The sequence below is a fragment of the Mirounga leonina genome, unplaced genomic scaffold (assembly GCF_011800145.1).
Source record: "Mirounga leonina isolate KUSES-001 unplaced genomic scaffold, KU_Mleo_1.0 Mir_127, whole genome shotgun sequence".
In the NCBI taxonomy this organism is placed as follows: domain Eukaryota; kingdom Metazoa; phylum Chordata; class Mammalia; order Carnivora; family Phocidae; genus Mirounga; species Mirounga leonina.
Genome location: NW_023270316.1, coordinates 51,338,859 through 51,363,405, shown reverse-complemented (window position 1 = coordinate 51,363,405; position 24,547 = coordinate 51,338,859). Strand labels below are relative to the sequence as shown.

General features: G+C 35.3%; 1 protein-coding gene across 1 annotated transcript in view; it reads left to right on the top strand.

The window, feature by feature from the left end:
- The window catches only part of SUGT1 (SGT1 homolog, MIS12 kinetochore complex assembly cochaperone), a 38,886-nt gene extending 19,786 nt beyond the window's left edge, over positions 1-19,100 (top strand). The window contains exons 11-13 of the mRNA XM_035003268.1: positions 6,825-6,915; positions 10,233-10,414; positions 18,962-19,100. Coding sequence (XP_034859159.1) covers positions 6,825-6,915; positions 10,233-10,414; positions 18,962-19,063 — 375 coding nt within the window. The 3' untranslated portion in view covers positions 19,064-19,100. The remainder of the gene's footprint in view (positions 1-6,824; positions 6,916-10,232; positions 10,415-18,961) is intronic.
- Positions 19,101-24,547: the final 5,447 nt, after the last annotated feature.

The window sequence follows — 24,547 nt, the reverse complement described above, 5'->3', positions numbered from 1 at the left end:
CTGAAAATAAAATTTTTCTGTGGGTTACTGAGGCTTATTTAATGATACTAAAAGAAAAATAAGTCATTTGACTTTTATATGTATTCAGGTGTCTTGAACCCTTTATGTGAGTTGAGAAAAGAATTGTTCTGTTTAGAAGAATCTGTTTAAAATTAGAGATTCCATAAAATCTGTGCTTTAAAACGGTTGTTTCTTTGCTTTGAGAATCCAGTTTCTTTTCCACCTTCAAGGTTGAATAAATGTTGCATATTCATGTATAATCGTTGGTTAAGTGTTATTAATTCAAGTGAAATATAATTTGCAATGGAAATAAGAGAAGTAGGACCCTTAAATTAATGAAATAGCATTTCTTAACCAAATATTTTACAATGTCGTATCTGGGTCTTTCCAAGTCAGAATTCGATTTTTTTTTCAGTACCTCTGATAGTTTTTTCTACCCTTTATTGAATACCAGCTTTCATATCTGCCTGTTAATTCATTTTCTTTATTAAGAAACTGTAGTGTTTCTTTTATTCCATCTTGTTAATTTCATGACACTATTCTCTGCTCACAATCACAAGATTATAACTTCAGTGACAGCTATGCTGTGAAATACTCATTTTAAAGATTAATATTCACTCCTTCTAAAAAACTAGAATTTTCAAAATCCTTTGGAGTAAATTTACCCTTGTAGAAATGTTCTTCTGGGCACCTGGCTGACTTAGTTGGTGGAGTGTGTGACCCTTGATCTCGGGGTTGTGGGTTCGAGCCCCCTGTTGGGTATAGAGATTACTTAAAAATAAAATCTTCAAAGGGGAAAAAAAAATGTTCTTCTATTTCTGTTTTTTGGTTTTTTGGTTTTTTTTAAAGATTTTATTTATTTATTTGACAGAGACACAGCGAGAGAGGGAACACAAGCAGGGGGACTGGTAGAGGGAGAAGCAGGCTTCCTGCTGAGCAGGGAGCCCGATGTGGGGCTTGAACCCAGGACCCTGGGATCATGACCTGAGCCAAAGGCAGATGCTTAACGACTGAGCCACCCAGGCACCCCACTTCTATTCCTGTTTTTAGTCAAAGCAGTTTTTTTGTATTATAGCTATATAAAATATGAAGGCTTTTAAATGGAATTGTGGGAAGTAAAATGTCTTTACTTGGAGACAAATAATTGCTCCCTTCTTAACTCAATAAAATTGAGAAGTTTTAGAGTGAATTCCTTTTCTTAATATTCATAGAAGAATCCTGATGATGATGTGATAGAGTTGGAGATGTTTGGGCAGGATATTTCTGCTTTTTTAAACACACAGAGATGTGGGGGTTTTTTGATTGTTTTAGGTCTTTTTTTTTTTCTTTAAGATTTTATGTGTTTATTTAGAGAGCACACACGCGAGCAGAGGAGCGGGTCTGGGGAGAGGGAGAGAGAATCCCAACCAGACCCCGCACAGTGCAGAGCGTGAGGCAGGGCTCAGTCCCATAACCCTGAGATCATGACCTGAGCCAAAATCAAGAGTCCGACGCTTAACTGACTGAGCCACCCAGGCGCCACATGTTTTATGTCTTTGATACAGTGGTTGTGGTAATAGTTTCTGTGTTTTTTTTTTAAATAAGTGATTAGTTGCTGTAATCCACAAATCGTTTTTTGAAGTGTATTCTTGCCCCCTTTTCTACTATTGCATATTCTTATTTTCAAAAGAAAAGGATTTTACTACAAGTACTGCCTATAGCTGTCTTTTTAAATTTAACCATACATTTTGGATAATTTTTTGATGCCCTTAAGTATTCTACAGCAAAGTATTCCACTGTGTGCATTTATTGTAGCTTAGTTAACCAGTCCCTACTGTTTGACCTGTGCAGAATTATAGTAGGTAACTGTTTTGACTGCTGTGTATTATCCCATGTAATCCACACAAATACTGCATGGTGTAGGTATTTTTATCACCTATTTACAGGTATAAACTGAACCCAGAGATGTTAAATAATTTGCCCAGATTTTTTTAGCTAATTATGATGATGAAGATAATGATAATAGCATTCAGTTATTTGCCAGACACAGTGCTCTGTTCTTTTCCCACATGGTTTCATTTAACCCTGATAAGAACCCTAAATGAGGTAGACCCTATTAATCACTTTTTACAGGAGAAACGGGCTCAGTGAGATTAGTTACTTGTTCATGGTCATATTTCCAACAGGTAGCACCTATTTATGACTCTTCTCTAAAATTATAATACAGTTGATAGTTTTTGTCCTGTTTTTAACCTCTGCTTATTTCTGAGGAAATAAGTAGAACTTCTAGCAGTAAAAGACACTTCCAGCAAGTTGTCTGTCTATCTTGGCTGTCTCATCTCTAAAATATGGATGGTAATCTCCTTTTACAGGGTTGTTCTATTAACTGAGCTGACATACACGAAGTACACAGGGTTTTAATAGTGCTCAATAAATGTTATTGCTATTAGTATTTTATCCTGATTATTCAGATTTTTATTCAGGTTATAAAAGCAATAAATGCATATCATAGAAAATTTAGAAAAATATAAAGGAGCTGAGAAAGTAATCAGTCTCACTACTAATGACATTTTGACAAACTTCTAGGAAACTAGAATATTTAGATCTTTCACTACAGGTGATATATACTGGAATTTTTTGTTTATGGGAATATTTCTTAGTGATTTCTTCAGGAAGAATAGAGACTGTGATCTTAGGTACTATCACAGTGCCTTGCCCACAGTACTCAGTAAATACTTGAATTGTACTATTAGAACTTCTGTGATTTTTTAGTTTCTCGTCATTAATTACTGTCTTCTGCATTTTAAAAAATGATTACAAAATGATTTGAGTGTAAAAATAAAGATGGTAGATGTGTGCAGTATGGCTTCAGGAAGACTGAGTTTACTCTATTTTTGGAGGAAGCGGTCATGTACAGCCATTAAACACGTAAAGAGCTGAGTAAGAGACTATTGGGAAAATTACATTCTAAAGGTCAGGAACAATTGTTTAATGACTACAGCCTTGAAACAGATGGTTGTCAAAACTTTGCCTGAAAAAGTTTAGCAGTAAACTGCCACAGCTCTCTAGTCTCTGAGAAAGATGCCCTCACGGTCAGTCTGTGACAGCAAGTGGGAGGTTTACCCTCCTCCTAAGAAGGTGATGTCTGGATGCCATGACCCTTTTGGGGTCATGGCTTCCCTTTAAATCTGAAGTTATTTCATTGGAAAATATTAAATGGTCTGTGTAAAGAATTGAGAAGTGGGTGATAGTATGCAAAATCATGAAAACTTAACAATCTGGAACAGCAGGGATTCTTACTTAGTAATCTGTGAATACTGCTTTGGGATATTACTGAAAACCTTCCCCGGGCATATGAGAGGAACATTCAAACCAAGGTTTTAAGTTAACTTGTAAATGATTTTGACTTAAATGAACATAGAATAGCTTATTAATAGTTGCAATAAAAATACCTGCAATTGGGGCGCCTGGGTGGCTCAGTTGGTTAAGCGACTGCCTTCGGCTCAGGTCATGATCCTGGAGTCCCTGGATTGAGTCCCGCATCGGGCTTCCTGCTCGGCAGGGAGTCTGCTTCTCCCTCTGACCCTCCCCTCTCTCCTGTGCTCTCTCTCATTCTCTCTCTCAAATAAATAAATAAAATCTTTAAAAAAAAACCTTTTAAAAAAAATAAATAAAAAAAAATATCTGCAATTGGGCTGTTGGTTACTCTTGGAGATACCTGCCAGGATCATTAAGACTTAAAACTTCATTTTTAAAGGCACGTATAAGCGTTGAAAGTGAAATAGGGGTAAAAAGGAATTCACAGAAAATTAGCTCCCCCCACTTTTATCTTTTTAAAAAGCTACTTTAAGTGTGTTTTATTATGTGCAGCTATTTTAATGAATGGATTAAATATAATTTCAGGTTCAGGTCAGGGTGTCTCACTTGATACACGTTGTTACTAAGAGCTTTGACTTTGGCCTTACAAAGACCTCTTGATTCATACGGCACAATTACTCCAGTTACAGTGGCTTCAGTAGATGTGAGTGCTAGTGTATGCTGCCCTCTAGATGAAACAAGGAGCATTTTATAGACCGTGCTTAAGTGCAGAACAGGAGGTGCGAATAGAGGGTGCCCTGAGGCAGAGGTTAGTTAAGGATAGTGTTGCCAGGTCTTCATTTCCAGTTGAGTTGAAAATTAAAGGAACAAGATGAAGTTTTAAATTTTAGGATGATAATATCCCTTTTCAGTAACTGTTGCTGTGTCATCGCCAGCTATTAGATTTTTGCCCCTTTTTGATAAATATTCCAGCAGTAACAACTTAAAATAACCAAATTATTATCACTTAATACTGTGTATGAGAAAATATAGGTAGTGTTTTACTTTATAAAAATTAGTCATTCATTTTAGAGAATTCTAGAGATCCTTAAAATTGTTTTTATGTAGAATTTAAACACATAAATTACATTAAAAATACTGTACTTTTGGTCTCTTTCCCAGTGACATTTGTTTCATGGTTTTTTCACTATGAAAACAGTTTTTTGTTAAATTTCTGTGCTAAAGAAAATACAAATACTCAGACTATACCCCTTCTATACCATCACTTCCTATCTGATTAAAATTATTGGCAGATTTCTTGGTTAGTGTTTAGTTAAGGTATTTTAAAATATAAATTTTAAGGATTCTGACACTTAATGCAGGTGGTAGAAAGATTACCAGTAATTGCTAATTTAAATGATTTATCTGATTTAATGGCGTTGAAGAACCGGCATGAATAGGCTTTTCTTTCTGTTACATTTGTCTTTTGATTTTTTTTTTCCTATTTACAAAAGTAAATCCTTTTCTTAGAAAAAATTAGAACATAAAATTCTATTTTGAGGCATGTGTGGGTGGCTTAGTTGGTTAAGCATCCGACTCTTGCTTTTGACTCTGGTCATGATCTCAGGGTCATGAGATGGAGCCCTGCATTGGACTCTGTGCTGGGTGTGGAGCCTGCACTTAGAATTTTCTCTCTACCTTTCCCTCTCCCCGCGCTCACACTTCCTTTCTCTCTAAAATATATTTATAAGACTGAGGGCGCCTGGGTGGCTCAGTTGGTTAAGCGACTGCCTTCGGCTCAGGTCATGATCCTGGAGTCCCTGGATCAAGTCCCGCATCAGGCTCCCTGCTCGGCGGGGAGTCTGCTTCTCCCTCTGACCCTCCCCCCTCTCATGTGCTCTCTCTCTCAAATAAATAAATAAAATCTTAAAAAAATATATATATATATATATATTTATAAGACTGATAAGATCTTTTTATAAAAATTCTATTTTGATTCTTAAACTGTTTGCATAATAATTTATTAGTGCTATAAATGCTGATTTTGCTAGGCTTAAATTGGGAGTGAGCATTATTTGAACAAGGAAAACAAAAGGTATATGTAAGTGCTCCGTGAGTGTATGTTACGGTTAAGGGTGGACTCTAGGGGACCAGCCTTGATTAGATAATTAAAGATGCTTTTAATATTTCATTTTAATAAGTGAAGCTAGTTCAGCATTCAGAGGCTCTTCATAGTTTGCCTTACACCTCTTTCATCTGTATTTTTTACTGTTCTAACATAAATCCTGGACTTGAGACAAATTGGTCTTGTCTGTACTCCCTGATGCACTGTGTCCTTTGAAACCTCAGGGCTCCAGTTTCAGGCTGTTGCTTTTGCCTCTGGAGACCTCCCCCTTCCACCATTGCAAATGCTCCTGCCCCTCGAAGCTCTTCAAGATGCACTGAAACTTTTTCTTTTCACACCCATTTGTAATCTCTGCTAAACTTTTAGAACATTTATTTGCCTCTTGATCAACTTTCTTTTAGTATCTCACCTACTTTCAGATGGCCAAGAACACGTTTTTAGTATTTTAAAAGTCCACCACATCCCTGAAGATTACAACTTGCTCATATTGGGTGTTTAATAATTATTGACTGAATTATTATAAAAATTTTAGCATTAGTTGTATTATTTTTATACAATGATAAGAATTTGTCTCAGCTCTCAAATGGGTTAATGTACAAGCAAATGTGGTAATTCCTTTATTTTTTTAAAATATTGATTTATTGGGGCACACGTCGGTTGGGCGGCTGCCTTTGGCTCGGGTCATGATCCCAGGGTTCTGGGATTGAGCCCCATGTGCTGCTCTCCCCCCCCCCCCCCGTGTGCTCTTTCTCACTCTCAAATAAATGAGTTCTTTAAAAAAAAAAAAAAAGATTTATTTATTTATTTTAGAGCGCGTGAGCAGGGGGAGAAGCAGAGGGGGAGAGAGAAAGCGAGAAGGAAAGGGAAGCGGACTCCCCGCTGAGCATAGAGCCCGGCAAGGAGCTTGATTTCAACAACCAGAGCTGAAATCAACAGTCAGATGCCTAACTGACTGAGCCACCCAGGCACCCCTATAGTAATTCCTTTAGAACAGGGTTTCTCAGTGGGGGGCGCTGTTGACATTTTGGGTTGGATAATTCTTTGTTGTGGAGGGGTTGCCCTTTATGTTGTAGGGTGTTTAGGAGCATCCCTAACCCCCACCCCAGTTGTGAAGACCAACAATAACCATAAACATTGCCAAATCACCCCTGGTTGAGAACAGTGCATTGGAAGAAAAAAACAGGAATTTCAAGACTTAATTATAGCTTATAGTATGTATGTATGTTGTTTTTGAAGGGTGGCTTTTAAATAGAAACAAAATGTTTCAAAGTTCTTCAAATTTAACCTAGTATAATTTAAGGAAATTTTCTTGAGGGCACTGTTAATTCTTACAAAATTTTATGACTTAAGGAAATTGCATTTGTTTTTTACTGTTTTGTATATTTTACATGGAATAATAAATTTTTTTTGGTGTTTCCTCCAGATTGAAATTAAAATGAAAAAGACAGAGGCTGTGAGATGGGAAAAGCTAGAGGGGCAAGGAGATGTGCCTAAACCAAAACAGTTCATAGCAGGTTTGTTTTCTGGCCTTGATGAACTTTAAATTCATATTGTGTTACATAGTTGAAGTTAAATAGTAATGAGCATTCTTCCTACTTTCATTATTTATGTTCCCAAGAAAAGATATATTGAGTGCAATAAGATTGCTCTGTAATGAATACAAAGTAGCCTTTCATGTGAAGTTTCTACCTTTTTCAGTTCTTCAACTCAGAATACAAGTGAATGCTGGAATAAACCCTGAGGGCGTTGGGTTTATATTGTTTACCCAGTCACCGTATGACATTAGTTGAGGGTTGTTTTTGTGTGTTGCCCTTTCCTATTGCTGCTTTTTGGATTGTAAGTGGATTAGAGGTTTATTCTGCTGAAATAATATCCTCCTCTTCCCTCTCCCTTTCATTTATTCCTTTCTATTTCTTCTGATATTGTCAACTCTAATTTCCTGGACTTTCAGGGCTTCACAGAGTAAAATACTAACCCATTTCACTCTATTGCTCCTAAAGAAGTGCTCACAAACAGGTCATGAAAACCTAAGAAAAGCCTAGGAGAAGAGTGGAAAACTAGGGTTGATTATTTTTAATACTGTAAGGGACAGACTACTGTATGTTGGGTCAATTTTAAGCCTATGCAATAGACAGGTGTTTTTCTAATGGAATGATTAACCTGCTAGATACTCTTAGAACTACAACCTAAGAGTGTATTTTATAGCAATGGCCTCATTAATGAAAGGAGAGAAATTTCTTTTTGATTAATGTTCTGATTTGATGACTAAAATGAGTTAATACTGTGTTTCAGTTACTTTTAGATTTTTCACTGTTCTTTCTGTAACATAAAACAGATTTCCTTGTGGCACCTTTTAGAAAACACTGAGTTAGCCAACAAATCATTCATTTTATTTTATTTTTATTTTGAAATAATTTTAGATGCCCCTAGAAGTTGCGGAAATGATGAGTTCTCATGTACTCTTCACCCAGCTTCCCTGCATAATAACATCACAACTAGTCTATTGTGTAATTAGCAAAACCAGGAAAATTGACACCAACAGATAATTTTTTAGGATTGAAATATTTGAAGTTGGTATTTCTGCTTCACATTTTATTTGAAAGACAGAGGAAGGATGTTATGTGCTTCTTTTGGGTCTGACTCGCAGAGACTTGGGGGCTGAGGTTTATATATAGCTCAGAAAGCATTTAAAAAAACAAAACAAAACACTTTAAATGTAGTATCTCACTTGATTCTAACAACAGCCCTCTATAGTAGGCAGACCTATTTTACAGGCTTCGAAAGTAAGCAACTTGCTTAAGCTCACCCAGCAGTTTTCATTGCCTAGGACTAAACCCTGGTCTTCACGGTCTGGGTCTGGTTCTTACATAAACCCTATATGTGATACTGGTTGTTGCTGCATCTTCTAACAATGGAAAAAAGTCTCTGCTGACATGACTATCTTTGCAGTTATTTGATATTACAATGAATGAACAAGGAAGTTAGGTTACCTATCCATTCCTCAGTAGTTTATCTACCATCTACAGGTGTTAAAGTTTTTCTGAGATTAAATATAAAGATTTTTTAGTGCTATGGTTGCAAAGTTTTTCTAAACTCAATGCCTTGGATATTTCAGATGCTATTCCTTCTGTCCTGTTTTATATTTTTGTAAGGAATTAATATGCTTGTCAGATTCCTGTGTCCTGCAAGCTGGAGACTGCAGATAAGGGCAAGTTGCTTGACCTGTCTGGGCCAGTTTTCTTATCTGTAAAATGGAGGTTAGAACCTGTGTTCCCATTCTTCTGGGGAGTCAGCATTAGGATTAATTAAACCCATGTTTTTTAGGCTTTTAATTTACTATGACATATTTTTTTGTTTCTTTGGCTACTAGTGAAAATGCACATAGACACACGGGATTACTGATAGAGGAAGGGTGGGTAGATCAGAAAACTGTATGCTTACCCTAAGTAAAATTGTGAGGGGTGTTGTTTAGTTTTGTTTTGCTGGGGAGATAGGCAAGAGAAAGACTTACAGGTGAAGAGAAGAGATGGAACAACAAACTGAATGGTTAGTGGTTTCTCATTTCTGAACTATTTTGAGGAAAGGGATATAGAGAGGTAGTAGTGGAAGGAGGGACATGTAATGTGTCCTAATTTATTAATAGGGAAACTTTGAATCAGGTTTTTTTAAGCTCTGTAGCTACACTGTCCAGTATAGTCACCACATGTATCTGCTGAGCATTTGAAAATGACTAGTCTGGATTGAGTTGTGCTGGAGTATAAAATACCAGATTTTGAAGACCGTATGAAAGAAAGAACATAAAATGTTTTAATATTGATCATGTTGAAATGATACCGTTTTGAATATATTAGGTTAAATAAAATATATTATTAAAATGCATTTCACCTGATGATTCTTAGTAACACGGCTACTAGAAATTTTTGAATTATGTATGTGGCTCACATTTGTGGCCTGCGTTATATTTCCATTGGAGAGTGAACAGAACTGCTCTTATAACTTCTAGGTAGATTACTTTTTTTTTTTTTTTTAGGTAGATTACTTTTTAATTACTTGGGTGCCACCATCTTGATTCCCTTAGTCTTTAGGATAGCCTTGGCAGTGCCCTGAGCCTCTGGGCCAGTCAGTAGCCTCTCTGGTTGTAAGCAGCCTCCATTTACCCCAGTGTGCCCTACAGGTACTGTTATTTTCAATGTGTGCGTGAGTGGACATTGAACTCTAAATGATCACATGGTGTATTTTTCAACATTCAAGAATTGCTTATTATCTCCTATTGAAGTAATCTAATAATTTAATGTGGGGAGAGGATGGAGTCTTAACTCACTGTCTAATGGCATGGATTTGTATTTTCAGTTTAGCTCTACTCTGAAAGAGAAGCACCTCAAAAAAGTCACATTTTTAACATTAAAATCTTGTTTGTAAGAGAAATTTCTTAATGAAGCATTATTTAAAAACACTATTTTTAGAATTGTTTATACTATCTCTGCAACTTTTCTGTAAATATAAAAGTTCTAGTATACTTCTCACTCAGTCCCCTCATTATTAACACAAAGAATCTGTTTTTAATCTAATTTTGCATAATATATCAAAAATGTACACTTTATTAGATTTTGCTCAAAAGAAACTTCCGGATTTTACATTACGCTGATTCAGTTTTTAGAAGTGTAAATCTGATTATTGATGTATCTATCAGAAAGACATTTATTATAAACATGAAATTTAGTGACCTGAACTATTTGCTAAGATGTTCTATATACCATGGTCACAAAGTTTACATATTCTTGACCTAATCTTCACATGTTGGTTAATCACTTCTGTCTTTTTTACTCCATAGATGTAAAGAACTTATATCCATCATCATCTCACTATACAAGAAATTGGGATAAATTGGTTGGTGAGATCAAAGAAGAAGAAAAAAATGAGAAGTTGGAGGGAGATGCAGCTTTAAACAAATTATTTCAGCAGATCTATTCAGATGGTTCTGATGAAGTGAAACGTGCTATGAACAAATCATTTGTAAGAACATAAGCTTGAAAAACACATATTGTGGTAGTAAATTTCAGAAATTTTATAAGATTACGTAGGCATTTTGAAACCAAATTGCATGTATTGTAGTTGGGAGGCCTTTTTGAATAGGCTTCATCTGAACATTTCTTTCTCCTCTAAACTTAGAGTAATTATTGGGGAAGTTGGAAACTTGTGGGGGAGTTGAGACTCAAGTGGTTTATTCCAAATAAATATTTTTTAGTCATTGAGTTAGAACTTGGAAGGCTAAGAAATACTCTAATTACTGCAGTTGGATTTATCACAATAGCTGAAGGAGCCTCCATTAGAACCATATATAGTGGCCTCAGTGTCAGAGATGAAGAATATAGACAGGAAACTGCCAGAACAGTGTTTGGCAAGTAGAAAGTGCATATTAATTACTCATTGGTTTGTTGATTAAGAAAATAAGGCCCAAGACAACCTAAATATCACCCCGAATTAGGCCTCAAGTTCTGAGATTTTAATAACAAGTCATCTCTGTTTAACTAGGTTGATTATTTTGCATTAGTTGTGATCATTTGACTTTTATCAGTAGCTTTGGAAATGTGACTCTCTTCTTTTAAGGCATTTAGATTCAAATTAGTACTTAGTTAATAAATGTCTTTTGAGACTCAGATATTCCACAGAAGTTACTGTGTTGTAACTGCTCATGATTGAGCTTTTCACTGTTGATTTAAAAAAGTTTTTTTAAACTTTTTATGTTGAAATAATTATAGATTTATATGCAGTTGTAAGAAATAATGCAGAGATCCCTTGTATCCTTTACACAGTTTCCCCTAGCGGAATCCTCTTGCAGAACTATAGTACAGTATCACAACCATGATAATGACAGTTCAGATAGAGAACATTTCCACTGCCAGAGGATTCCTTCACTGTTGTCATTTTATACCATGCACACTTCCTCCCACCACTGCCTCTCCTTAACTCCTGCCACCACTAATCTGACAAGTCTTTGTGAGATACATAGTTTGCAAATACTTTCTCTCAGTCTGTAGTTTGTCTTTTTATTTTCTTTTTTGCAGAGCTAAAGTATTTAATTTTGATGAAGTTCAGTTTATCAGTTTTTCCTTTTATGGATTATGCTTTTAGTACAAGTCTAAGAGCTTTTAGTATCAAGTCTAGAACTTTTGCCTAGTCCTAGATCTGAAAATTTCTTTCAATAAAAGTTTTATAGTTTTACATATTACATTGAAGTCCATGATCCATTTTGAGTTAATTTTTATATATAAAGTTGAAATGTAGGTTGAGGGGTTTTTTTTGTATGTTTTGGTTTTGGTCTGTACGTGTTCATTTGCTCCAGAACCAGTTGAAAAACTGTCTTTCTTCCATTGAGTTGTTTTTGCATATCTCTAAAATTACTTGCGCGTATTTGTCTCAGTCTATTTCTGGGTTCTCTGTTTCATTGATCTACATGTCTATTCCTCTGTAATATTACAGTCTTGATTATTTTAGCTATGTAAGTTTTGAATCCAGGAAGAGTCATTCCTTCTACTTGGTTAATCATTTTCAAAATTGTTTTAGATATTCCAGTTCCTTTGCTTTTCCACATAAACTTTAGAATATTTTGTTTATATGTATCAAAATATCCTGTTAGGAATTGCATTGACTGTATATCAGTTCGGAGAGATTGACATTTTTACCGTGTTGAATCTTCCAATCCATTTATTTAGATCTTTGATTCTTTCATCAGCATTGTGCAGTTTTCCACATGTAAATCCTAAACATGTTTTGCAAGATATACCTAAGTATCCTTTTTTTTTTGAGTGATTGTAAATTATATTGTATATTTAACTTTCGTGTCCATATGCTAGTATTTAGAAATACAGTTGGTTTTTTTATCTTACATTCTGTGACCTTGCTAAACTCACTTATTCTAGGGAATTTTTTTGTAAATTACATGTGATTTTCTATGTAGACAGTCATATCTTCAAAGAGGGACTTTTTAAATATGGTATTTGTGACTTTTATCTCCTTTTTTTTAGCTGTATTGCAGTGGCTAGAACTTCTGGCACTATGTTGAAAAGTGTGGTGAGAGTGGACATTTATGCCTTGTTCCCCATTTTAAGGGAAAACCATTCAGTCTTTCACCATTAATTATAATGTTAGTGGTAGGCTTTTTGCAGATGCTCTGTCAGGTTAAAGTTCTCTATTCCTTTTGTGAGATTTTTTTATCATGAATGGCTGTTGACTTTTTGGAAGGTAGCTATTAGGCTCACCACGATACCACCAACACTGCACAGCTAGCTGTTCACTTTTTGAATTTGAATGCTTTTTCTGCATTGATCAAAATGATTATGTGATTTTTCTTCTTTAACCTGTTACAACGGTGATTTTATATGATTAATATGATATTTCTACTAGAACCAACCTTGCATCCTTGGCATAAGCCTCACCTGGTCATAGTGTATAATTCTTTTTGTATTTTGCTCAATTTTACTTTCAGATACTTTGTTAAGGATTTTTGTGTCTATATTCATGAGGGATATTGGTCTGTAGTATTCTTTTTTTGTATGTCTTTTTCTGGTTTTGGTATCTGTGTAACACTAACTTCATAAAATGAATTGGGAAGTGCTCTATCTTCTTCTGTTTTGGGGAAGAGATTATGTAGAATTGGTGTTAGTTTTTCTTTAAACTAGTGAAACCATCTGGGCCTGGATATTTCTTTTTTGGCAAGATTTTAAATTACAAAATTATTCTAATAGTTTATAGGACTGTTCAGATTATCTGTTTCATATTGAGTGACTTGTGGCAGTTTGTGTTTTTGAGCATAAATGCTATTTAGTTTGTCTAACCTGTCAGTGTTGGTAGTATTTTCTTACTGTTTTTGTTTTGATATTTACAAGGTCTGTAGTGATACTCCATTTCATTCCTATGGCGGTAATTTGTGTCTTCTTTCAGTCTTGAGGTTTGTCAGTGTTACTGAATTTTTTTTTCCCCCACAGAATCAGCCCTTTGTTGACTTAAGACATTTCTTCAGTTTTTTATTAGAAATTCCATTCATTTCTGTTCTTTTTTATTTTCTCCCGTCTGCTTGCTTTGGGTTTATTTTGCTATCTTTGTAGGTTGTTCAGATGTTAATTAGATTGTTGATTTGACTTTCTGTTTTCTGTTGTGTATGTTTATGCTATAAATTTCCCTGTTAGCGGGGTTTTAGCTGTTTCTCACAAGTTCTAATGTTATATTTTCATTCGGCTTAATATGTATTTTGATTTCAGTTGAGACTTCATCACATGGATTGTTTAGAAGTGTGTTGTTCAGTTTCCAAGTGTTTGGAGATTTTCCTGTTAACCTTGTTATTATTGGTTTCTAATTTTATTCCATTGTGATTTGAGACTATGTACCATGTGATGTACATTCTTTGTTTTATTGCCTAGCATTTGGTGTATCTGAAGTTTATGTTTCGCTTGAAAAGAAGGTGTGTTCTCTTGTTAGAAGGAGTGTTCTATAGATGTTGCTTGATATTGTTGAATTCTTCTGTATTGCTGATTTTGTCTTGTTCTGTCAATTTTTGCTTCACATATTTTGCAGCTCTTTTTGCTGCATATGCATTTAGGATTGCAGTATCTTCATGGTGGATTGGCCTTTTTATCATATATACATGTCATTCTCTAGCTCTGGTAATTTTCTTTGCTCTGATATTAATGTAGCCAGTTCTTCTGTCTTTTGATTAATTTTTGCACGATGTCTTGTTCCATTCTTTTATTTCTTTTTTTATTTTATTTTATTTTTTTTTAAAGATTTTATTTATTTATTTGAGAGAGAGAGAATGAGAGACAGAGAGCACGAGAGGGAAGAGGGCAGAGGGAGAAGCAGACCCCCTGCTGAGCAGGGAGCCCGATGTGGGACTCGATCCCGGGACTCCAGGATCATGACCTGAGCCGAAGGCAGTCGCCCAACCAACTGAGCCACCCAGGCGCCCCCATTCTTTTATTTCCAACCTATCTATATCATATTTAAATTGATTGAGTCCTACTGTTTTTTAAAGTGAGTTTCTTGGAGACAGCATATAGTTGGGTTATATTTTTTCATCTCTTCTGCTAGTCTCTGTCTTTTAATTGACATATTCAGATCATTTACATTGAATATAATTACTGATATTTTAGGACTTTAATTCTACCATTTTATTTTTTTTGTTCTTTTGTTTTTCCTGCCTTCCTCTGAGAGTACTTGTAAATATGTTTTAGTTTCATTTTTATTTATTTATAATTTTTTTTAGTGTTTCTTCTTTGTATAGCCTTTTTAGTGGTTGCTCTGTATACTAGCTATATTATACATAGCTTATCAGAGTTTACTTGTGTCATTTTCTTGTCAGTTTGAGTGAAGTGTAGAAACCTTACCTCCTCCCTTTATGTCCCTTTACTCTCTCTCATTTATAATTTTCACAGGTATTTCCTCTACATACATTGTTAATTTTCATTCAACTGTCACATGTAATTTAGAAAGCTCAAGAGAAAAAGCAAATTCTGTTTTATTTGTTTTCATTTCTAATGTTCTGAGGTTCTGTTATTTGTTCTTATTTTAGAGAACTTCAGGCATTATTTTTTTAATAATAATAATAATAATTTTTTTTTTCTTTTTTTTAAGTAGGCTGCATGCCTAGAGTGGAGCCCAATGCGGGGCTTGAACTCAAGACCTGAGCTGAGATTGAGTCATATGCTTAACTGATTCAGGTGCTCCCTGGCATTCTTTTAGATCTGCCTGTGACAGATTCTCTGTCAGCAAGGATTTCTTTGGGTTTATTCTGATTGGGGTTTGTTGAATCTGTAGGTTTATGTGTCTTGCCAGATTTGGGAAATATTCAGCCATTATTGCATTGAGTACTTTTTCAGATCTACCTTCTTCCTGAAACCTGAGGATATAAGATAAATATTTTGTTACAGTATCACACATCCCTGGGACTTCTTAATTTTATCTCTCTTTTCTCTCTGTTGTTCAGATTAGGTGATTTATATTGTCCTGTTTTCAGGTGCACTGATGCTTTTCTCAAAAGGTCCCTTCTATTCTGTTCTTTAGCGTTATCCACTTACCTTTGTATTTCAGTTGTAGTTTTTGATTCTGAAACATTTGATGGTTCTTTAGATTTTCTTTTCTTTGCTGTATTGTTCTATTTTTCATTTGGTTCAAGCAAATTCATGATTTCTAGTAAAGCATTTTTTTACTATGATTACTTTAAAATCTTTGTCAGATAATTTTAACATTTTTCTCATCTCAACATTAGCATCTGTTGATTGTCTTTTTTTAAAAAAAAAATAGAATCTGAAATTTTCCTTGTGCTTGGTGTTTTTTACCAGCAACAAGTGATTTTCAGTTGAAACTTGGATGTTTTCATGTTCTGCTGTGAGACTGGATCTTATTTAAATCCTCTATCTTAGGGACACCTGGGTGGCTCAGTCAGTTAAGCGTCTGCCTTTGGCTCAGGTCCCGGGGTCCTGGGATTGAGTCCCGCATCAGGCTCTCTGCTCCGCAGGGAGCCTGCTTCTCCCTCTCCCACTCCCCCTGCTTGTGTTCCCTCTCTTGCTGTGTCTCTCTCTGTCAAATAAATAAATAAAATCTTAAATAAAATCAAATAAATCCTCCATCTTATTTGGCTCTCTCTGCCAGTCACTCTCAGAGGAAGGGAAGGCACTGCCTCATTATTGCTAGGTGGAGGTAGAAATCCAGGCACCCTAATCAGCCTCCTTAGACATCCCAGGGCATCTCTTCACTACTGATGGGAGTGGGGTAGATACCTCTGTGGTTTTCACTGATACCACAGGTAGCAGAGGAGGTGGCTTCATGATAGCCCAGCATGGGTGGAAGTCTAGGCTCCTCACCCAGCCTTTACTGGCCTTGGGTGCGGATGGCACCACAGTTTTTTTCTCTGGTGTCTAGTACGATGGAGCAATTATAGTCTAAAACTTTTCTGTCTTCCTAAGCTTTTTGTCTGTCTTCATCCTTTAGCTAGAGAAGCCAGGTTTCCTTTTGAGCTTTTTGTGTGTGTGCCTCTTAGTGTTTCCAGCTTCTTCAGCAGCAACTCTAGGACATGAGGTAAAAAAGAAAACCCAGGGGACTCACCACCATGTTATGTTATTCTTGCCTCCCAAGGTCCCTAGCTGATCTGTCTTCTTTCCTTCATCTTTTAGAGTCTTCTTATGTTTGTTTACATATATATAATGTCCAAGGTTTTTAGTAGTACTAAGTGGGAAGAATAGGGTAAAATACATCTACTCTGTGTCCCCAGGAAGAGAAGTCCGTTTCAGTATTGACTTTTTTAAGAGTATGCTAGACAGAATAGCAGTGTGTGAAATTTCAAAGATAGATTATAGAATCTGCATCCATTTTCATACAGAGGCTTTGCTAATAGTAATTGAACCATATACACCCATAAATATACAAGCCACCTGGAACATACCAAGTGCTTCTGGGAAAACAAGGAAAATAGACTCATCTATGATCTTCCAGTCTAATTGGGGAAAAAAAGACCCAACATGTACAAAATAATCAGAGGAAAATGCTAAATTGCATTGCAGTCCATAAGGAAAGAGGGGAAAGTAAATGTCATCAGTAAATATCAGATTATAAACTAAATCTGATTCCTTCATCTTCATAGAAGTAGTTTATTATATAGAATTTATCCCTTTTTATTCAAATTTTTTAAAGTCTTAAATTCCAGTTAGTTACTATACATGTAATATTAGTTTCAGGTGTACAAAATAGTGATTCAGCACTTCATATATCACCCGGTACTCATCACAAGTATACTCCTTAATCCTTATCCCCTATTTAACCCATGCCCCCATCCACCTCCCCTGTGATAACTGTCAGTTTGTTCTCTATAGTTAAGGATCCATTTCTTGGTTTGCCTCTGTCTCTCTCTCTCTCTTTGCTCCTTTGTTTTGTTTCTTAAATTCCACATATGAGTGAAATCACATGGTGTCTGTCTCTGACTGACATTTCAGTTAGCATAATATCTTCTAGCTCTATCCATGTGATTGCTAATGGCAGGATTTGTGTGTGTGTGTGTGTGTGTGTTTGTGTAATATTCCATTGTATATGTGTATGCCACTTCTTTTTTCTTTTTTTCTTAGATGTGGGTTAGGATTAGGTTAGGGTTAGGGTTAGGGCCAGGGTTGAAGGGTATATGCCTCGTATCCTGCAATTTGGAGAACTCTCCAGAGGGCTCAATGACATTAGGATTGGGGTTAGAGGTTTAGGATGTTAGTGGGTTTATATTAATGAGAGAAGATTTGTTACTTGAATGACAGTTTATACACAGTGTAGTTCAGTGAGGTAAGCACAAGGCTCATGCTATATGCTGCTAACATATGTTTACATATACTTATGTCTTAATGAAAGAAGGTGTTACTTAAAACATATTATATGCTGTATAGTTTCATTCAGGTAAGAATAGGTTTATTCCCACATGCTTCTACTAGATACTACATTTATAAACATTCATATCAATATTTTATTTGAAGTCTATCATGTGCCCAACCGTTGTGGCTTAGATCTAGGATACAAGTGTTAGTAAAATATGTTCCTTGCCTTGTAGGGGCTCTCAGCTTTAGTTGGAACCAAGGGTACGAAGCATATAAAAGAAAGCAGACCCTTAAAATTCTAACAGTGTAGTGTGATACATATTAATGGTAATTATGCTCATACAGAACACAAATTCTACAAAGGTAGAGTCCTGATTAGGGTCAAAGGAGGCCACAGAGAAATGGTGAAATGTTATGTTTAGAGGATAAAGAATGGGAAAATAAACCGGTGGGGAAGAACATCCCATGCAAAGCAACCCATGTAAGGGAGCTTGACAGGGAGTGTGGGGCATGAGGTTATATTGAGGTTCCAGTGTAATTGTCGGGTTTGTAACTATATACATATGCCAGCAGCACAGCTGATCATGTAAAAATGTTTAGATTTGAATAATTCACACTGTTTTTTGCTGTGATCCAAGTCAGTTAATTTTTATTAGGATAACAAATGTCCAGAGGTTTTTTTAGAATGTACTTACGAATGTGCTAGGGTTTTTGGTGGGTGGTATATTCTATAGATGGTAAATAGATAATCAGTTCTTTACTGAGATACTGATTTTATGTACTTGTGTGTATGCACATTGATTTGAAAAAAATTCCAGCATTCTCTTGTATATATTTGTCACAGCATTACTAAGGGGATCTTAAAAGTTCTGTCCAACTAGTATAGAAAGAGTTTACTTTGTCTGGTTTTTACTATCCTTAACAAAAGAGATTATTATTTTCTTGGGGAGCCAATTTTATTTTCATCAGAAGGTAGATTTTCCACATTTACCTCAATGCTGATTAGCCAAGGGAGATGTGCTTTATATGACTGTATGAACATGATGCCTTCTACCTAACTTATTTGAAAAGCCTAAGATTAAATCAAAGTATTATCCTTTGCTTATATTGAGTCAAACATGGGCTATATTTAGAACATTATGCTTGGAACATTTTTAGAAAAATACTCTGCTTTGATTATATGGTCCAAGGATTAATCTATTTTTATTTCTTATTGCAGATGGAGTCTGGTGGTACAGTTTTGAGTACCAACTGGTCTGATGTAGGTAAAAGGAAAGTTGAAATCAATCCTCCTGATGATATGGAATGGAAAAAGTACTAAATAAATTAATTTGCTATCACTGTATTGCATATATTTACCTATGCCCATTGTGTATTAATATCGCATTCTTGAATTTTGAACTCTGAGTATCTTTTTGAAAGGTTATACCTCTTTACCTCTTTGTGCTTTAGAAATTATTTTCCTTCCAAGTGTTCTAAGAGTCTAATGAAGAACTAAGATATTTTAACACTTTTGTCCTTAAGGATTTCAGACATGCTGAAATGGAATGAAGTATCATTTGCTACTAGCTAGATTAATTCTACCTAGTTATGGAAGTGGAAAAATCATCAGTGGGATATCTTGGGTTATTGCCTTATTTTTGATGGAGTATTCTGTTAATTTATTAGATTTGGCAGTTTTGGGTGAGCATAGATTTTTTTCACCTTCTGTGTTACGTTGTTTGCTTTTAAAAACTGCTTTTGGATGGAGTTGTAAATACAATTTTTCTATGAAGAAGTTTGGTTTATTTACCTTTTTCTTAAGTTTTGTAATGAGAACTTTGAGAAATTATAACAGGGAATTCTTATTTGGTTATTTTTATGGGAAATATTTGTAGTTACACTGAGATTTTGGTCCTTACCTTCCAAATTCCTGTATAAAACATAGACACCTGAGTTTAACATGCTGCAAATTTATCCATACTGAAGGCTAATCTGTGAAATTGGGCCAAAGAGTGATTTAGGAAAGCCCAACACTACTTCTTGCTGGGGTTCTTTTGTTGTTGATTTTTTTTTTTTTTTTGGCCACATCAGGAGGCTTGAAATTACTGGTGGTTTGTTTTGTTTTGAGGTTTTGTTGTTTTTGTTTTTCTGTATTTTTTTCTTTATTAGAATATTTCTTTTCTCACATCCCAACGATTACTTTGGTTTCAGTGGTTTAGGCTAGCTGCTGAGAGGGTAATTTAATAGGTATATACTTAGTATGTACTCTGTTTCTAGAGTAAATAGATACCATGGGAATACAAAAAGTAAAGACACGATCATTAACTTCAAAGAGCTTATAATCTAGCAGAGAGAAACTTAACATTCATGAAAGAATTATGGAATGGCTGATTGCTGAACTCATTATAAATACAGTCTTGAGACAGAAAAATAGTGTTTTATGATTAAAATTCTTTGCGGTCTCAGCTGTTACAAAGTATATGCCATTGATGACCTGTAGGTCTAACTTTGCTTTTTGACCATAATTGTTGAATTGTTGAGGTTGATGTCTGTTAGTTCTCACAGTGTGGCAAGGCATTCCTATACCCTCGTAGCTGAGGATAGGGTGAATCAGAGGTGAATCAGCCATTGGTTCAGCCTCCCAAAGAGTGAGAATTCAGTCCCTTCGATCTAGTCATTTGATTTGAAATGTAGCAGGGTTCATGAGGAAAATGGTGGTGCGGTGATATCTGACTTTACCCAAACCTCTTACAGCCTGTTAATGCACCTGGGAGTTTTCACTTGTCCTTTTGCCCACTTAAGACTACAGGCTACTTTTTTGGTTCTTCAGCACTGAAGGAAAAGGTAAAATTAATTTCTTGCTTGTGTGAATTTCTGAAATTTTCTCCTTAAGGAAATTAGATAGTAGTTTTAGTATTCTGTATGTCACAGTTTCTCAATACCATTAGTCCTAAGGGGAGTTAGGGAGGCCAGTGCTACAGATAGGATAAGTTGGGCATACAGCACTACCCCAGAGACAGGAATCCTAGCTTCAGCAAATCTCTGCCACTAATTAGCTTTATAATCTTCAGCAGGTTTAGCCTTTCTATGTCTTAGTTCCTTTATTGGTAAATAGTCTTTAGGTCCTTAGAGTTAAAATTAAAAGTCCATGATTCTAAATAAGAAACATTTTTGTTGCTTAAGAGCAGCTTTTTTCTTTCTTAGGAATGACACTATTGTAATAGAAGTTGATTTAAAAAAAAATTCTAGTACTAGTTTTACTTGTACTTTACCAAGGATACATTATATCTAAAGTATGCTTATCTGTTGGCTAGATTTGCTTAATGTTTGGGATTCAGGATTTTGCTGAGCCAAATGAAGTTCCTAATATACATGACTATAAATGGACCTGGTCCAAGTACAACAAATTTATGGGTAAAGAGGGACTTATGAGAAGTAGGTTAGACTGCTGCCCTAAAATACCACTCTGAAGTACTGCATCTCTTTCACCCTTTAGATAATGAGAATTTTTAGCCTGCAGAAAGTTAAAAAAACAAAAAACCAACAAACCCATCATTTCAATTAAGAGCCTCTTTATCCTTATGCTCTATATTCTCAGCTATTAATTGCTCTCTCTTTCTAGACTTCATTTTCAGTTCTTAAATTTTGGTTTTGTTAGTGTTCTGGTTAACCTTTTGTTTCTTTAGAAGGTACATTTTTTTTCTCCTAGTATTTCTTATTTTCCTTTTTAAGGTTTAGTCTTGGAATACTTTTTTTCTTAGCTTTTTCATCTATTCTCCTGATTTTTGTAATCATCTGCACCTTGATGACTTCCCAGAATTCTCACACTATCATCAAAGAATTTTGAACAGGATAATCTACTTCTTTGAGCTCTTCTATCAAGTAATCTCTTTAGATGGCTGTACAAGGTCAATTTTGATGATTTTCTGTCATGTGTCCTAACCCATTCAGAGTTGGTTGCCAGTTATAACAAAGTTCAGTCTTCAGCATTGGCAGTTACAGGCCACTTTAAAAAATAATTGGTTTTCTCTGTCTTTATATGGAATGGAGAGAAAGGAGGGTTTGCATTGATAACTACATTTTAAAAATTATTTCATCTCTTAGATTTGTGATAGTCACTAACTTCAGAACATTGAATGATTATTGTCTCCCTGAGGCTAACTATTTAGAACAAGGGAGAAAATTGAATTCTTATAAATATATTTATAAATTTATATCTATAAATTTTATAAATTTCAAATATTTAAAGTGGGGGTATGTCAATACATTAATATAAATAGGTAGAGATTTTAATTTAGTTCAGAACTTAAATATTTGTTTGGCTATCCTTACCCATTTTACTTTCCTTTTCTCCTTCCCCAATTACCTACATATCAGAATAGGTCATTGATCTCTGAGATCTCTCACTGATTCAGAGCAGTATTGCCTATTCATTTACCATCTGATCTGCCTAATGAACTTTAATTATATTAGGATCTTCCTTGTCCAAATTAGTGTGTATTTCTCTGGCTTGTAGCTATTACTGACATTTCCAAAAATATTCAGAGAATTTCTGAGTGGGTGGTTGGTTATGAGAGCTACTTTACTTTTTAACCACCTCTAAAGAAGTTTACCTTTAGACATTCATACCTGTTGTTATATAGTCTCGTAATAATACGGATTTCGGTTATCTGTGGCTCGGAGAAACCAGGGAGAGGAGATAATAAAAGCATAAAAGGACAAAATAATGGTGTCTGTGCCAGAAAGAGTTAAGTAGTTCTAAATGAGAGATCATCAACATTGATCTGGTTTCCGTTGTCTCCAGTTATGCATATTCTATTGTAGGTTCATTTTAAACCAAGATATTTGATTTTGGAAATAAACTTGTGGGTAAATTGGAAATACTGATTTACTCACAGTTGTTACTGTTTGGGACCATCCTTATGATTTGCTTCTGAAGTTAACTCTGAGCCTCTCTTCCTACCTCAGTAAACTTGCCCCCCAAATCAAGCTAAAATCCTATACTTCGCTAATCCATTAGGGCAGTAACAGTGGTAGCAATTCTGTACTAGTACATTTTATGGGCCAGGTGTCACTAAGTGCCATATATATACTACCTCATATATAACAGCCTTGTGAAGTAGTGAGGCCAAAGTTAAGTTCTTTGCCCAAATTTACTCCACTGATAAGTGATGCAGCAGGTGAACCCAGGCCTTTCAGACTCCAGTGCCATGTTGTAACTCCCTCTTGAGGCTTATGAGTTGGGTGTACAAGGAGTGATTTTTGTTAACTACCTATCTGACAATGAAGCCGAAAATGTATATGTTGAATTATTTAATTCTGCTTGTATGTGGGCTGGGAAGGTATTTTCTTTCTGTCTTTGTCTTTCTTTTCTTTTCTTTCTTTCTGAGAGAGAGCAAGTGTGGAATGGGGAGTGGCAGAGGGAGAGAGAGAATCCCAAGCCAGCTCCATGTCCAGCACAGAGCCTCATGCGGGGCTCATTTCCACAACCCCAAGATCACGACCTGAGCCAAAATCAAGTGTTGGACGCTCAGCCAGCTGAGCCACCCAGGTACCCCCGGAAAGGTATATTCGTAAATGTCAGAATATTATCAGTTTCCTAAGTAGGAAACTTACTAGGAATCCAAACCTCTTGCTTCTTAAAGAAGGTAGTATAAGCAAGTTATCTTGATTTGTGTTGCAGGTGCTGTGTTTGTTTGTTTTTTTTATAAAAATTATTTCATCTCTTAGATGAAACAAGATACCCTTAACAATTGTCGCAGGTATAAGAAGACTGGCACATCATGCTGATCAAATTCTTAGGATAATAATAATATCCACCTCGTGAGCCGTTAGGAGTTAAATGAGTTGTTTATTTTAATCCAGAAAAAAGTAAATTTGTGTATGAACTTAGAGTACGAAGTCGTATTTTGCCTCAGAAATATTAATATATTTAATTACAGAATGCTAGCACAGATCCTACTGATGTTAAAAAAATGATATGTCTGTATTGTATTCTAAAATCCAAAATTCTGAATTGTAGAAACACATCTGACACCAAGGGTTTGGAAAGAATTATGTACCTGTATATTTAAAGTGCAAAGAGCAGTACTTAATATTACAGATCATGTCAGGTTTTTTTTTAAGATTCTGTTTATTTAGAGAGAATCTCAAGCAGACTCTGCGCTGCGAATGGAACCTGATGGCAGGGCTCGATCTCACAACCTTGGATCATAACCTGAGCCGATATCAAGAGTTAGACACTTAACTAAGCAACCCAGGTGCACCCCTGTCAGATTATTTTATATGCATTTAGGCTGAGAGGCTTAAATCCTGTAAAAAGCCTTTTTGTTATAAGTTCAGTCCTACCAGATTCAAGATTCTGTTTGAGGAAAGTATCAGCTAGTTAAAAATTTTATACTTTGAAAGCATTAGAGTTCATAGGAAAAGTCTTTAATTTGAATGAGTAATTTTAATTAAGCAGAACTTAAATATGTATATATTAGTGGTATTTTAAAAAGAATCATGAAGTGTACTGGTGGTAGAAGATACAAACTATGTAGAATATTAAGGGACTTCTTTTTAGAAATTCTTTGGTTTTAATTCCATTTTAATTTAAATGTCAAACCAGTAAAACTGCTAGGATTTATAAAAACAAGGTACAAAATCATACCACTTGTAAACCATGAATTCTGTCCTGTTATTTCCATTGGTATAGAGAAGCTGGTGTTTTTATAAAAGAAGCTGATGTTTTATAAGAGTCAATCCTATTTTCACACCAAAGAATGGGGAATGTCAGCCTTAAAAATAGCCGGTTATTTTACCAGCAAAATGAGTTTATTCA